At 45.6% G+C, this 16,459-nt stretch overlaps 1 protein-coding gene across 1 annotated transcript; it reads left to right on the forward strand.

The window, feature by feature from the left end:
- Nucleotides 1-7,106: 7,106 nt before the first annotated feature.
- Nucleotides 7,107-8,085, forward strand: LOC119292386 (chlorophyll a-b binding protein of LHCII type 1-like). The gene has a single exon (XM_037571244.1). The coding sequence runs from the start codon at nucleotides 7,182-7,184 to the stop codon at nucleotides 7,980-7,982; it is 801 nt and encodes a 266-aa protein (XP_037427141.1). The 5' UTR covers nucleotides 7,107-7,181; the 3' UTR covers nucleotides 7,983-8,085.
- The last annotated feature ends 8,374 nt before the right edge of the window (nucleotides 8,086-16,459 follow it).

The raw sequence follows: 16,459 nt of genomic DNA on the forward strand, positions 1-16,459 counted from the left end.
ATTCTTACTAAAGATAATTTTTTTAAGCGTAAGTGGGAAGGAAGTAAAAGATGCTACTTTTGTGATCAGGATGAAACAATATGACGTCTATTTATCAAATGTCCACTTGCTAAACTGCTTTGGAGAACTATCCATGTTACATTCAACATCACTCCACCTCGCACGATATCACATTTGTTTGATAACGGGTTGACTGGAGTGGAGCCAAAGTCCGCGACACATATCCGAGTGGGAGCATGCGCATTACTTTGGTCTCTATGGAATTCTCGCAATGACGTTACATTTAACAGACAAACCATTACCAACTTTTTGCAGGTCATCTTCAGAGCGTCTACTTGGATCCGTACGTGGTCATTACTCAGTCGTGCGGACCATAGAGAGCATATGGATATTGGGTGCAGCCGATGGGAGATGGTTGCACGGGATACTTACAACCGGTTTGGATGACAGTCCAATAATAGGATAGACGTTTAGTCTCCTAGTCTTTCTGGCGCCGGTTGTGATGTTCATTTTTGGCCGCTTGTGGCTTTTCCTGGCTTAGTACGACCTTTGTTTATTTTTAAGACCTCCATTTGGAACATTTGAGATACTTTTTAATAAATGGCTGTGTGTATTAAGAGATGCAGAGGCTGGGGGTATACCTCCTTTTCGAAAAAAACAACTTTTGGTAAATATTTTGGAATTTGTCAAGTGGACTCATCATGGGTAAAATGGGGGTCGAGAGATGCTCTAAATTTCGTCTCCTTTAGTCTTATTTCACGATAATTCTGCACCAATGAAATATACAATGTCGATCGACTTTTTATTTCCATCCAACTAATTTTGTCCCTAGAAATAGGTTGCTGCGTCGGAAAAAGTTTGTGGAATAATATGTTTTTCATAGAAGAATACTCTGTTGGTAAAAGCGACCGTGACACACTTTGTACCATTCCTACATTGTCCGTGCATGAAGTAGAAATACACTAGCGCAGAAAAGGAAACACGCAAACACCATGCCCACGTCCCAAATATATCGAGCTGGTGCCACACCACTGACCCAGCCCGCCAATCCACCGATCCGAGGTCACCGCCACGTCATCGATCCCTGGCATCTATCCCCCAGACCGCGATCTTAACCGCACACTCCATCTACATCGAATGGTAGGAAAGCATCTGCTCCCACTTCTTGTCCCCCTTTTAATAACCTCCCCCTTTCGGCAAAACACAACACCAATCACCACCGCTCCTCGACCTTCATTCGCTCCCAGCTCAAACCAAGGAGAGATTGTCAACCATGTCTGGGCTGGCAAGGGCGGCCCCAAGCGCCAATGAAAGGTGCTATTTGACAAGATCCAGGGCATCACTAAGCCGACGATCCAGAGGATTGCTGAGAGGGGTGGCCTGAAGCATATCTCCGTCCTCATCTACTTGGAGAACCACGGCGTGCTCAAGATCTTCCTCGAGAAAGTCATATGGACGCCATCAACTACATTGATCACCCCGCCGCAAGACCGTCACCGCAGTGGAAGTCGTCTACACCCTTAAGCTCCAGGGCCACACCCTCTACGGCTTCGGCGACTAGGATTCCGATGTGTATGTGCCTTGCCGCGCCATTCCTCTGTTGGTCGTTTATTCGGCAGTAGGTTCTTTTTCACCTATTCTGTCGTAGTTTCATGTGAGTCGGTTGTTGTTTCCCATGTTTCCATGCCCCCTTTCTCCCAGGATTTGGCCAGAAGTAGTCGTGCTAGATCCAAAGGAGACTAACATACAGGGAATTGTTGTTGAGCATTGGCTGTCTCACAGCGACAGAAGAAAGATGCCTATCGGTCTATACTTAACAGTAATGAAGCTAGAACAACCATCCATTTCCATGAGAAAATTGCCAAGAGTATACCAACAAGCAAAGAATGTGGAATGTTATTATAAGAATAAATTACATCAATCGAAGTAATCTGCAGATGTAAGATTATGCTCACCAGAAAGTACAAAATACAAATAAAGTGCAAAAGGAGAAGAATTGTGATAATTTTTCCATGTGATAAAACTAACCACAAAAATCAATGGAAACATGAACAATACTCTGAAACATTGGTGATGAATTAGAATATCGTGTACACTAGTGACCCATTGTGTAGGCTACACATTATATATGTTTTGCACACTTCCTCATCTGTAATATCTGATTTGTGTGTATTTAATCACCATTTGTTTGCATTTTTCTGGAAAAGAATGAATCCCACACAAATTTTGGTAAAAAAATTGGAATTTTTCAAGTGGTTTCATCATGGGCAAACAAATGGGGGTTGAGAGATGCTCTAAGTTTCATCTCCTTTAGTCTTGATTTCATGATAATTTTTATTTCCATCCAACTTATTTTGTCCCTAGAAATAGGTTATTGACTCAGAAAAAAAAGTTTGAGGAATAATCTGTTTTTCAAAGAAGTATACTCTTTTGGTAAAAGTGACCTGACACACTTGTACCATTCCTACATTGTCCGTGCATGAAGGAGCAATATACAAGGGCAGAAAAGGAAACACACAAACACCATGCCCATGACCAAAAAATATCGAGCTGATGCCACACCTCTGACCCAGCCTGCTAATCCACCAGTCCGAGGTCGCCGCACGTCATCGATCTATGGCATCTCTCCCTCGGATTGTGATCTTAACAGCACAGTCCATGTGCATTGAATGGTACGAAAGCGGCTCCTCCCACTTCTTGTCCCACTTGCAATCACCTTCCCCCTTTCGGCAAAACACAACACCAATCACCACCGCTCCTCGACCTCCATTCGCTTATAGCTCAAACAAGGGAGGGATTGTCACCATATCTGGGCGTGGCAAGGGAGGCAAGGGGATTGGCAAGGGCGGTATAAAGCGCCACTAGAAGGTGCCGCGCGACAACACCCAGGGCATCACTCGGCGATCTAGAGGTTCGCTCAGAGCGGCGGCTTGAAGCATATATATATCTACGTTCTCATCTACTTGGAGAACCACGGCGTGCTCACGATCTTCCTCGAGAAAGTCAGACGCGAAACCATCACCTACACCGATCATGCCCGCTCCAAGACCGACACCGCCATGGAAGTCCTCTACACCCTTAAGCATCGGGGCCGCACCCTCTACGACTTCGCTGACTAGGGTTCTTATGTGTTTGTGCGCCTGTGCACATCACTCTGGTTGTTGAGAAACCTTAGATGAAACTAGAAGCACACATGCGCCTTGGCGCGCCATTCCTCTGTTGGCCGTTTATTCGGCAGTAGGTTCTTCACCTATTCTGTCGTAGTTTTATGTGAGCTGGTTGTTGTTTCCCCTGTTTCCATGCCCCTTTATCCTGAGATTTTGGCAGAAGTAGTCATGCTGGATCTAAAGGAGACTAACATAAATGGGAATTGCGGTTGAGCATTGGCTGTCTCATGGCGTCAGAAGAAATATGCCTATTGGTCGATGCTTAATAGCAATGAAGCTTGAACAACTATCCATTTCTGTGAGAAAATTTCAAGGAGTATACCAATAAGCAAAGAAATTGGAATGTTATTATCAGAATAAATTACATCAATTCAAGTTATGTGTAGAGGTAAGATTATGCCCACCAGAAAGTACAAAATACAAATAAAGTGCAAAAGGAGAAGAGCTGTGATCATTTTTCCGTGTGATAAAACTAACCACAAAAAGCAATGGAAACACGAACAATACTCTAAAACATTGGTGAGCAATTCGAGTGTCGTGTACACTAGTGATCCATTGTGTAGGCTACACATTATAGATGTTTTGATCACTTACTCATATGTAATATCTGATTTGGCTGTATTTAATCACCATTGGTTTGCATTTTTCATGGAAAAAATGAATTCATCAGAAATTTTGATAAAAAATTGGAATTTGTCAAGTGGTTTCATCATTGGCAAACAAATGGGGTTGAGTTATACTCTAAGTTTCATCTCCTTTAGTTTTGATTTCAAGATAATTCTGCACCAAATGAAATATACAATGTCGGCGACTTTTTATTTCCATCCAACTTATTATGTCCCTAGAAATAGGTTGCTGCGTCGGAATTTTTTTTGTTGAATAATCTATTTTTCATAGAAGTATACTCCTTTGGTAAAAGCAACCGTGACACACTTGTACCATTCCTACATTATTCGGGCATGAAGGAGCAATACACAAGCGCAGAAAAGAAGACACACAAACACCGTGCCTGCAAGCAAAATATATCGAGCTGGAGCTACACCTCTGACCCAGCCCGCCAATCCACCGGTCCGAGGTCGTCGCCATGTCGTCGATCTGTGGCATCTCTCCCTTGGATCATGATCTTAACATCACACTCCATCCGCATCCAATGGTAGAAGCACGCTTCCTCCCGCCTCTTGACCTACTTACAATCACCTTCCACTCTCTGGAGAACGCAAAACCAATCACCACCGCTCCTCGACCTCCATTCGGTCGCAGCTCAAATGAAGGAGAGATTGTCAGCCATGTCTGAGCGCGGCAACGGAGGCACGGGGCTTGGCAAGGGAGGCGCCAAGCACCATTGGAAGGTGCTGCGCGACAACTTCACGTGCATCACTCGGCGATCCAAAGGTTTGCTTGGAGCGTCGGCCTGAAGCATATCTCCATCCTCATCTACTTGGAGAACCTCAGCATGCTAATTCAATAATTTGAAAAATATTCATAATTTCAAATATGTTCACGAGTTCTAAAAAATGTTCATGATTTCAAAAATTGTTCATGATCTCACGAAATTAAGAGTGGCCACTATGTGGTCATGACCATTGGAGATTATGATTTTTTTTCCGTTGCAACGCACGGCCCTTTTTGCTTGTAAAATAATTAAATATGTCCGGGAACTACTACAAATATTAGTCCGTATTAACAAGTAAAACATTTTTGTGTACTTTTAAATTGTTCATAATTTTCAAAAGGATAATTTACTTCAAAATTCATGCAATCGCCATGTTTCGCCGAAAACCCAATTCCCGTACGTCACATGCACGCGCATCTCCTAACACGGGCGGTGTTAGAGCTCTTCATGACTTGGTGGTCACCAATTGGTAACGAAAATCCACCTTCATTCCTCATTTAATTTCTTGGCATGTACTCCCTCCGTTCACAAATAAATATAAGATGCATTGTATATTTTAATATAGATTACATATGGACTGAAATGAAATAAGTGCACCAACACAATAGAGCGTGTCTATACACATCTGATTCAAAGAATTAAAACATCTTTATATTTATGAACGGACCCTGCCTCTGCATCAGGCGATGCACACAACCACTCATTAAACAGAGAAAAAGTGTCAAAGTACAAAAAAGTACATCATGGTAATGCAGAATATATCAAAACCCAGAAGCCTGTGCTCATAGACACGATGGAAATCCACCAATGAAGAAGAAACAAAATAAAAATTAGGCGAGGTACTCCGTACGCTGTTACCAAGTCTTGGTTAAGAAAAGGTCCTGCATGACGCCGATCGCTCTCATGACACCCACAAACTTGTCGCGCGTGGCCCGTTCGTCCTCGGTCCTCTCGGGGATTGGCTTCGGGCAGTCGTCCCCGCATGTCGGCTTGAACTCCGAGCTGAAGGACAGCACCCCCGCCTCGTCGCCAGGCTTAACCGCCTCCACTGGGATCCCCTCAAATGCCTTGGCCACCCTATGAAGGTCTTCGATGCAGTTTGCGAGGCATTTGGCGGGGTGCGGGTCCGTGGTGAGCCTGGCATTGGCGAAGCCGTTGGCCATCTTGGCGAGCTTTGCCGCGACTTGCAGGGACATTAGGGGGACACTGTTCACCTCCGGTGAGCCGGCGGCCATGTTGGCGAGCAGGACGTGTTTGCAAGAGTCTGGCTGTATTGTCTTGGCGCATGTAGCTTGGATGGCCTCGATGGTGGGGGCCGACTGAACAGCCGGGGCGATGGCGAGGCCGAAAGCACCGAGCAGTGCCAGGGCTAGTGCCGGAGCCGGCATGGAAGGCATTGCGATGGGCATGGTGTGAGATGTTTGATGAGCGAGCTAGTCAGGTCTCGGGTGCTTCCTTATATAACCTGCATGCGTGTGTGCATGAGTCTAGTCTTTATTTATTTTTAGTAGAGAAGCAGGGAACTAGAGAGAGAGAGAGAGAGAGAGAGAGAGAGAGCTAATTAACTGGTGGTCACGAATCAACTTGGTCTTCCTATCCACACATGTTTCACTGGTTTGCCCTGGGTTCCGCCGTACCTCTAGTATTTTTCAGGGGATGGACAATCACAAGGGGCAAAGAAACACATATTTACTCTTGTAGTCATGTCATGTGTGTGCCGACCGTATGAAAATTTTCTGAAACGATCAAACTCAGCGTGCAGTCGCCAGATATCAATTTTTTTTTGAAACAGAGACAAAATATTTGCCTAATCAGTTAATTAAGCATAAAAAATTGCCCAGTTAATCAATAAAAAATCATGGAAAAACCGACACAAACCCATCACATGTGAACTACCCATAAAACATGCAACTCCATAAACGCATGATCAGTCCAACAATCAAACCCAACACGCAATGACCACCAACCCTCACATCAGTGGCGGAGCTACAACAGCAAACCTGGGTGGGCCATTACAAAGAAAGCTAACTATTTTTGCTAGCATGGCCCAATTTACCCATCAATCTTCATTAAACTTGCTAGAGGATGTGCAGACTATAGCCTACTTTGCTAACACATAGATCCGCCAGTGCTCCACACTGCTAGTACATCGCAAAGAAAACATGCAAGAAGATGCGGCACGATCAGCCATATATCAAATTTGTTGGGCAAGCTCCCAGTGTGATGTACGTTGGGAAAACATGCAAGAGGATGCGGCCAAATGGACTGGTAAACCATCCCGTGCCCGTGGCCTACACTTTTTAAACCTGCGGTCTCTTTCGACTTGTCTAACTAAAGCTGGTCCAGTCACGAGCCTTAGCCCTAACCATAGCCACAAGTACATCTCATCCATTTAAGGCCTCTGGCTGCACCAATGGCATCCAAGCTGCAGATTTCTTTTCACCACCGTCTCTCTTGTCAGCTGTCAGCAAACACCAATCAATTAATTTCTCTATATTCTTGTTCCCTCAAGGCTCAAGCTCTTTAAATAGCTCCCTACAATCTCCTCTTAAACCATCTCCACACACTCAGGCCACACTATTGGAGAACACACAGGGACAACACACCATAAGTGCAGCGCAATGGCGGCCACCACCATGTCTCTTTCCTCTTGGTCCTTCACCGGCAAGGCCGTCAAGAACTTGCCCTCGTCGGCTTTCATTGGTGAGGCACGTGTGAACATGCGCAAGACCGCCGCGAAAGCCAAACAAGTTTCATCTAGAAGCCCGTGGTACGGCTCTGACCGTGTGCTCTACCTCGGCCCGCTTTCCGGCGAGCCCCCCAACTACTTGACTGGTGAGTTCCCCGGTGACTATGGGTGGGACACTGCCGGTCTCTCGGCTGACCCTGAGACCTTCGCCAAGAACCGGGAGCTTGAGGTGATCCACTGCCGATGGGCCATGCTCGGTGCGCTTGGTTGTGTCTTTCCTGAGTTGCTTGCCCGCAATGGTGTGAAGTTTGGCGAGGCCGTCTGGTTCAAGGCTGGCTCTCAGATCTTCAGCGAGGGTGGCCTCGACTACCTTGGCAACCCCAGCCTCGTCCACGCTCAGAGCATCCTCGCCATCTGGGCTTGTCAAGTTGTGCTCATGGGTGCCGTTGAGGGGTACCGCATTGCTGGTGGTCCGCTCGGCGAGATAGTCGACCCACTCTACCCTGGTGGCAGCTTTGACCCGCTTGGCCTGGCCGACGACCCCGAGGCATTTGCGGAGCTCAAGGTTAAGGAGATCAAGAATGGCCGCCTCGCCATGTTCTCCATGTTTGGCTTCTTTGTGCAGGCCATTGTCACCGGCAAGGGCCCATTGGAGAACCTTGCCGACCACATTGCTGACCCTGTCAACAACAACGCGTGGGCATTCGCCACCAACTTCGCGCCGGGGAAGTAAGACATGAATGATGGTTGGGAGTTGTATGTGAGTGTCAGTTGAATTGTAACACCAACATGTAAAATATGAGAATTGTGTGCAAAGACATTGTTTGATTGGTCCACTCCGGAAGTGCCCCTGCTCCCCGTCTTGTTTTCATAAATCACTAAGCACTCATTGGTAGTTATTCCTAACAGAATATCCATAACTTGTGATGACACATACAATTAGCGTTGGGGAGCCCCTCTACTTGCCTGCTTGCTGACATTGTCGAGTGTCAAGTGGATTGTTTGTGGTGATGTGATTGCTCTTCTCCTCTGGTGGTGTCTTCTTCGGGTGTGGTTCCATGCTGCCGGAGTTTTCCTTCTGCGATTACGGTGGTTGGTGAGCACAGTGAAGCGATCTGGGTGTAGACACGGCTCCTTGTCGTCCTTCGGCTTCGCCAGCGGTGCCGCTATTGTGTTGTAGACTCGGATGTGTGTGACTCTTTATCCAGATGTGGACTTGGTCGCTCATTGCTCTTCGGCTACACCAATAGCCTTGAGGCATCATAGATGGTCTCGTTTTTTTTTTTTTGCACCGGTGGATGGTCTCGGTTGAGTTGGACCTCTTTGTCTGCAGTGGTGGTGTTCTCATGCAGCCTTCCGTTCGCGAGGAAGATGGAAGATGAGGGCATTCCGGTCCTTTTCTTTTCTTTTTCCCTTCTATTGTGTCAGGTGTAATCTATTTCCTCTCATCGCTGTACTCCTCTGTGATTTCCCGGCTTTGCCGGTGCCTTCTTAATGAATGAAAAGTAGCGCTGGTACGTTTCATAAAAAAAAACAATTAGCTATATGGATCCAATTCACCTGCAAAAAAAAGAAGTTATACGGATCCAATTAGCCCAGTTTAAACCTCTAATTTTGCGTCTAACGATCATTCAACACGCTCTCTGTCAGCCTCAGAATCAACCCCAAGCTTTCCATTCTAATCCTCATACACCCTTTCATTTCTGCTTGGCCCAACTCTTCTCATACATCCTTCTGAAAAAAATAAAAAAAATCTCCCATACATTGACTAAAAAGTTACTTTATCTATAGCTTCCAATTTGTTTGATTTGATTTCCTCGGCTATGATTCTCTCTCGTATTATTTCATACCGGTAACTGTAGGCAGGGAAGAAATCCAAAGAGTCCCATTTTTTTTCTCAAATATTGATAACATTGATTTGGCACATCAACTTGAACCACAAACCTTCAAATCCAAAATTATATCATGAATGGGAGGAATGCTTGTTAGTTGGACTATATGGAATGAGATGAACGCGAGGATTTTCTGCAACAAGTTCAAGCCACCCAACCTCCTATTTATCAACATAAAGAGCGAGGCTCAACTTTGGGTCACCGCCGGGGCAAAAAATGTGGGTCTTTTGATGCCGGGAGAGTAATGATCATGATGTAATATTTTTTAATTTCTTTACAATGTGCTGCAAACTCTTGTCCGTTTTCTTCTTAATTAATGGATGAGGCAAAGCTTTTGCCTCCGTTTAAAAAAAATTATATCATGAATGCTGACTGAACTGGACCTCTGGCTACTGTTCATATAAAATTCACCATTTTCATTCCTCGTACATAGATCTGGAAAAAAGTTTATATTTTGTGATAGTTGCAATGTGGTACGATTTCCCTGACGATTCTAATATGTGTTCAGTTCGTGGAGTGATGCAGTCTGAAAGGCCACCTCAATATTTTCCATGTAGCCAGAGTAGCGGACACCAATCAGTTTTCTACTGTGAATTATAGAGGTGCACAGCAACATATTCCGAGCTAACACAGGTAAGAACAAAAGGCTTAGGCCAAGAACAGAGGAATAACTTTTACAGGATACTAAGCACATATGCCGTACGTTGCAATGGGAGAGAGATTTTATGTGTCCATATAAACGTTCATCAACGCGGCACGCCAGAATCCGAAAGGTGCCACCCAACGGCGACATAGAAACGCACGCCAAGGTCAAAATGTATATCAGCAAAAACTACACAATTAATGATTTTGCTTTTCTCTTAATTATTTAGATTATCAGGTAAATGACGACCTCAGAAGCGCCTTCGCTTTCTTGATTGTCTGTGTTTTTGACAGTGATTGTTTTATTACGTATTCATATGAACCGAATTAATAGCACCTAGAGAGAATTTATTTTGTATTAACTTTAATGGACGTGCAAGCATATATGTTTTCATCGTGTGTGTCCTAATCTATGTATATATGTTAGTCTAGCATTGTCTAATTCTTAGGGCATCTCCAACGCTAACCTGTATATACGTGCGGCAAATGTCCGTTTTCCTATCCAGACAGAGATCCGGACACAGATACGGAAGCATGTAATCCAACGCTAGTCGCAAACGTAAGCTCTGTTTCTCATACATTTAATCAAACACCTGTTGTGCAGCGTGCGGCGGAGGCCGGCAAGCTCGGGCCCAGTCACACACGCGCGGCCATGGAGGCAAGCGAGCTCGGGCGCACGACCACGACGACAAGGGTGGCAGGTGCGGCCACGATGTAGGCAGGCGAGCTCGGGCGCATGACCATGACGGCAGGGGCGTTGGGCGTGGCCGCAACGGAGGCAGGCGAGCTTGGGAAGCGGCGACACACGTGCGGCCATGAACAGGGGCATCGGGCGCGGCCACGAGCCCGCCGCGACGACAGGCACATCCTCATGGGCGCGCGGGCACGGGCACCCGGCCACGGGCGACGACCGGGGCGGCTCGCGAGCTCGGGCACACGGCCATGGGCGACGCGACAGCCACCGGCGACGACCGGCGCGACTCGTGAGCTGGGGCGCGCGGTCATGGGGACGTGGATACGTGGTGATTTGTCGTTGGTCAGCGGATGTACAAAGCTCCCCTATTTTTGTTTCAAAAATACCAGAATTCGTACATTCGGAACGCTCCGCGGATGGTCCCCGTTGGATGGCAAAACTGGTCCGGACACCACGGCCCGGGCTTATACGGGAGAAACGCGGGTCCGTTTTGGAGATGCCCTTATCCATCTATGTATGATGTTTGTTGCCTTTTTAGTTTTTCCATTATGAGTTTTTTTCCGAGCATATAGTAAAATTAAACCTTTTTTAGGTGAGTCAAATTGAACCTTAAAAAACAAAAGATAGTTCAAAGAACAGACATGCACATATATGTGGACGTCCTCGTGATGGACTCGGACATTTCATAGGTCAACATGCCGCCGAGTTAGTATGTATGTATGTGTGAGCCTTCCTCCTCAGTGATGTTTTTCGATTGATGATGCATATATGCTGCAGGTCTCGTCTTTTTTTCTGCTTTGGCTTGTTTGATTCATGCAATTTGAGAACGTATTTAAGTTGCTAAGATATGATCTAAAAGACCAGGGTGGGACTATTGATTAAAAAAGGAGTACAAAATTTTATCACATGGAGCCCATAACAGAAACTTAAATTCTGGCCCATGTGACCTACGAAGCTCCAGACCATGTACGACACGGACGACGGCATACGAAACTTCACGGTTGATGTGAACGGAAATTAGGAAGGTAAGAAGCAATATCCCTTTTAGTACCACCTTGAATATGTTTTAAATTTAAATTGAAAGCGTAAAATCATGAGAAAAAGTGTATTATGACGGTGAATCCGACAAAGTCAATCCGTGCTTTATTATTAGGGAAAGATATAGAAATGAAGGTTTCTATCTACTACACTCCTACTCCCTACAATCCTAAATGCAGGCAATTTTGGACATTGGCATGCATGGTCCTTAATGTGACACTTTGACAATCAGATGTTTTAGTCGTGGTTCTTCGTGTGGAGTATTATAGTAGTCATGATAGTTTAGTTGTATCAATTTCATGTTAATTCTGTTAGAACCGTAGTCAATGTGAAAATATATGACTTGCTTAAATTCTGAAGTTACTTACTTTTGGGTTATAAGAGTGTTAGAATCCAGCTAGTAGATTCTAGCCACAACTCATGAATTACAGGTGGATCTCAAGGAAGAAGAAGGGATCAGGGAGCAGAGGAGGAAGAACTACTACAGAGAAGTCGCCAGCCAAGCCGAGGCCGAAGCCTTTCCATCCAAGCCCCCCTCCGTGGGCAGCACTGCTTGTATTTGCAGCACTTGCCTCGTGTAGTTGTGGAGCAGGCCAGGGTCCACAAGTGGCGGCCCATGGACCTGCCCAGCCATGGAAGATAGGGTCGCTGATAATCCATCCCCCATAAAATGCGGCTTGCCCTCAAGCCAAAACCACGCCAACCTATGCTAAAAAAAAACCACGCCAACCTGCCGGGATCCCATGGTACTTGCAATACCTTCAACGAAGTCGATGTAATCATCATCGTGGGCTGACGGGTACCCAGTCGACAAGGGCGTGGAGGTACCGATCTTGGTTAGCACGGACTTGGTCAGAGTAGAACGCGTTGTCGTAGTAGTGATCACAACAGTATGTTGGCGCCTTAGAAGACTGCCCTCCTTCAGTTTCAGCTTGTTTGGAAAAAACCAGAAGAAGTGTTGCTTGCCAGGATCGAATGACAATTGCAAATTCTGCACTCCACTAGTTCGAGTTGTGGAAACTGCGAGAACGTCTTACCCTACCGAGGGCGACAGTTTCGTGTTAAAATAGCCACGAGCTGATCCCTGGGATATGCGTACATGATGGTTGAGATTGCAGGCTTGAGATACAAGAAAGAGAGGTTCGGTTACAAGGATAAGATCAACTCAAACAACTCAAACAACCTATCTATATCTAGCGCAAAGAACCCCATGCAGGACTTGTGCTCCAAGCTGACGCATATAATGTTTAACACCCTCCCTTAATCACAACTGGGACATGTTGAGATTACGCTTGAATTCTTCAAAAGTCTTTGTGGGCAATGCTTTTGTAAACCCATCTGCAACTTGATCTTTAGAGTGGATGAACCAAATATCCAGTTGCTTGTTAGCAACTCTTTCTCTGGCAAAGTGAAAATCAATTTCAACGTGCTTTGTTCTAGCATGAAAAACTGGGTTAGCTGACAAATATGTAGCATCAAGATTGTCACACCACAGACATGGAGCTTGAGTGCATTTAATACCAAGTTCCTTTAGTAAGGACTGAACCCAAATGATTTCTGCAGTTGCATTTGCACACCACGAAATAGTAGCTTGTTTCTTTGCACACCACGAAATAAGATTTTGTCCATAGAACACTGCAAAATCACCTGTTGAGCGTCTGTCATCTAAGCATCCTGCCCAATCAGAATCAGTGAATGCACTAACAAGTTTAGAGGATGACTTGCTAAAAGTGAGACCAGTGTTCAAAGTATTTTTGACATATCTGACAATTCGTTTAGCAGCAGTCCAATGAGCTGTGGTGGGTGTATGAAGAAACTGACATACTTTATTAACAGCAAAGATAGTATCATGTCTTGTAAGGGTCAAGTACTGAAGGTCACCTACCAAACTTCTATAGTTGGTGCTATCCTCTTGATTCAAGGGATCCCCTTTAGCGAGAGGCAGTTTGTCAGAACTGGACAATGGAGTTGGTGATGGTTTACATCCCTACAATCTAGCTCACTTCACAAGATCAGTTGCATAGTTTTCATGAGTAAGATGAAGATCATCACCAAGTTTCTTTACCTCAATACCCAAGAAGTAGTGTAGATCTCCTAGATCTTTGAGAGCAAACTCAACACTCAGATCTTTCAACAATCCCGCCACTGCCTCATTAGATGAACTGATTACAATAATATCATCAACATAGATGAGTAAGAACATGGATGTATTCAACTTGTTGCAAATAAATAATGAGGTGTCAGCCTTGGAGGGAGTAAACCCAAGTGCTTGCAGTTTGTGACTGAGATGTGAGTACCAAGCTCTGGGGGCCTGTTTTAACCCATATATTGCTTTATCAAGTTTGCAGACATGAGAGGGTAACCTTTTGTCCTCAAACCCAAGAGGTTGCTTCATGTAAACATCCTCTTCCAGAACGCCATGGAGGAACTCATTCTGTACATCTAGCTGGCGGAGACTCCATCCCCTGGACATAGCAATAGACAAAACAAGACGAATCATGGCAGCTTTTACTATTGGACTAAATGTATCCTCATAGTCTAGGCCATAACGTTGCTTGAATCCTTTTGCAACGAGTCTGGCTTTGTAATGATCTATAGTTCCATCAGATTTTTGTTTTATCCTGAAGACCCACTTGCAATCAATTAAATTTTTACCTTGCTTTGGGGGAACTAGATGCCATGTTTTGTTTTTTTGAAGAGCCATGAATTCTTCATCCATGGCCTTTTTCCATGTTGCATTCCCTAGTGCTTCTTGGAGTGTAGCAGGTTCACCTGTAGAGCATGCCGAGCCAAAATTTGTGATGGTTTTATAATTGATAGGTTTGATTACACATTGTTGAAGTCGTGTTCGTCACGGCATAGGTGACACAGCAGCAACATCTGGCGCATAGGATCCAGATTCTCCCCCTACAGCGCTAGATCCCGAGGTGGATTGAGCCACGGGAGATGTCGGCGCGCTGGGGTTCTCTGCGGTGGAGAGGGGGCGCAAGGGTGAAGAAGTCGGTGCAGAAGATCAAGGATCGGGTCCTGCCGATGTGACATCATGCCGCAATGATGAGCCAGGGGCCCCAGACCCCGCAGCCGGGTCAGAGCCGGTCGGGCGCCGCGCCTGAGGCCGAGTGTAGCACCTGCTCGCGTCGGTTGGCCACCGAGTCAGAGGTGGACACGTGCCAGACGAGGACTCGCCAAGCGCATGCGGCCCCGTTGGGCGGATCACGGGCGACCGCGCGTCCGCACCTGAGGGGCTGGAGCTGTCGCTGTCACGACCCGCAGGTTCTGACGCGCTGAGACGCACCGGCAGCTCGAATCCCCCAGCAGATTCGCTGCCAGGGTGCTGCATCATCGATCCTGAGGGGGATTTGCTCCCCAAGAGTGGACACATAAAATGTGCCTCATGTTATGCACTGTTTGGCGCATTTTCTTCAGCGTTTTCTTCAGAATTTTCACCTGAATCACCAGAGAGCTCATGCACACGGTTATGAGGGTTAGTCAACAGTGGCTCATTGCAATTATTTACCCCACAATCACCATTGGTAAGATGCAAGGGTAGAAGAAGGATTTCTTGACGAAGAAGTGCTCCGGCATTTGGGTGGAGATCACGAAAAGGAAAATGAGTTTCATCGAAGACTACGTCATGAGATATGCAGACTTGACCGGTGAAAACATCAAGACATTTTACTCCTTTGTGTTGAGCACTATACCCAATGAAAACACATTGTTTTGACCTGAACATGAGCTTACGGTTGTTGTAGGGTCGTAAGTTGGGCCAACACGCGCAACCAAAGGCACGAAGGGAGTTGTACTTCGGTTTGGTGTGAAAGAGTTTTTCAAGGGGAGTTTCATAGTTAAGAACTCGACTAGGTAACATGTTTATGAGATGCACGACAGTAAGAAAGGGCTCATCCCAGAATTTAAGAGGCATAGATGCATGTGCAAGAAGGGCAAGCCCAACTTCAACAATGTGACGGTGCTTGCGTTCAACCGACCCATTTTGTTGGTGGGCGTGTGGGCAAGAGACTTGGTGAGACACGAGAAGTTTTTGTAAGGAGTTTAATTTTTCGTACTACCCTCCCCAGTATGATTGAACTGCAATTATTTTACTATCAAACTTGCGTTCAACTAGTGCTTGGAAGTTTTGAAAAACTTGAAACACATCGGATCTTTTCTTAAGAAGATAGATCCACAAATATTTGCTATATTCATCAATGAAACTGATGTAGTAAGTATGCCTACCAACAGAGGAAGGGGCCGGACCGCACACATCAGAAAAGATAAGTTGCAATGGTTTGGTAGAAATACCTGTAGAAATTGGATAAGGTAATTGATGGCTTTTAGCCTTTTGACATGAATCACAAATTGTTTCATTGTCACGGTCTTCATATGAGAGCTTATTTTTTTCTAAGTCATTTCTCAACTAAAGAAAAAGATGCATGCCCTAAACGATCATGCCACCGGGATGATGAAAGCTTGATAGCACCACAAGCTTGTTTATTTTGCCTCCTAAGTTCAGGAATCAACGGATAGAGCCCTCGAACACATCTACCTCGATACAGGATTTTCCTCGTGACCTGATCCTTGATGAAAAAGAAGAACATGTGAAATTCAATAAAGACATGATTATCAAGGGCTGTACGATGAACAGAAAGTAGATTCATGGAGGCTTTAGGGACATGCAAGATTTTTCGAAGATGAATTTTTCGGTGAGGGGTTTTAATAATCGAATGACCAACGTGACGGATCCCCATACCTTCTCCGTTTGCAGCATGAATTTGGTCGGACCCGCGGTACTTCTCCCTCATGGTGGTTGCTACACAAATGTTGCATCGTGCCATGTCCTCCTCTCCTCGAGCTTCTCCCAGACCAGCCTTAGTGGTCAGATAACCGAGAAGCTCAACCGCAAAAACTATGTGCTCTGGCGGACGCAGATCACGCCACAGCTCCGAG

The sequence above is a fragment of the Triticum dicoccoides genome, chromosome 1A (assembly GCF_002162155.2).
Source record: "Triticum dicoccoides isolate Atlit2015 ecotype Zavitan chromosome 1A, WEW_v2.0, whole genome shotgun sequence".
Taxonomy (NCBI): domain Eukaryota; kingdom Viridiplantae; phylum Streptophyta; class Magnoliopsida; order Poales; family Poaceae; genus Triticum; species Triticum dicoccoides.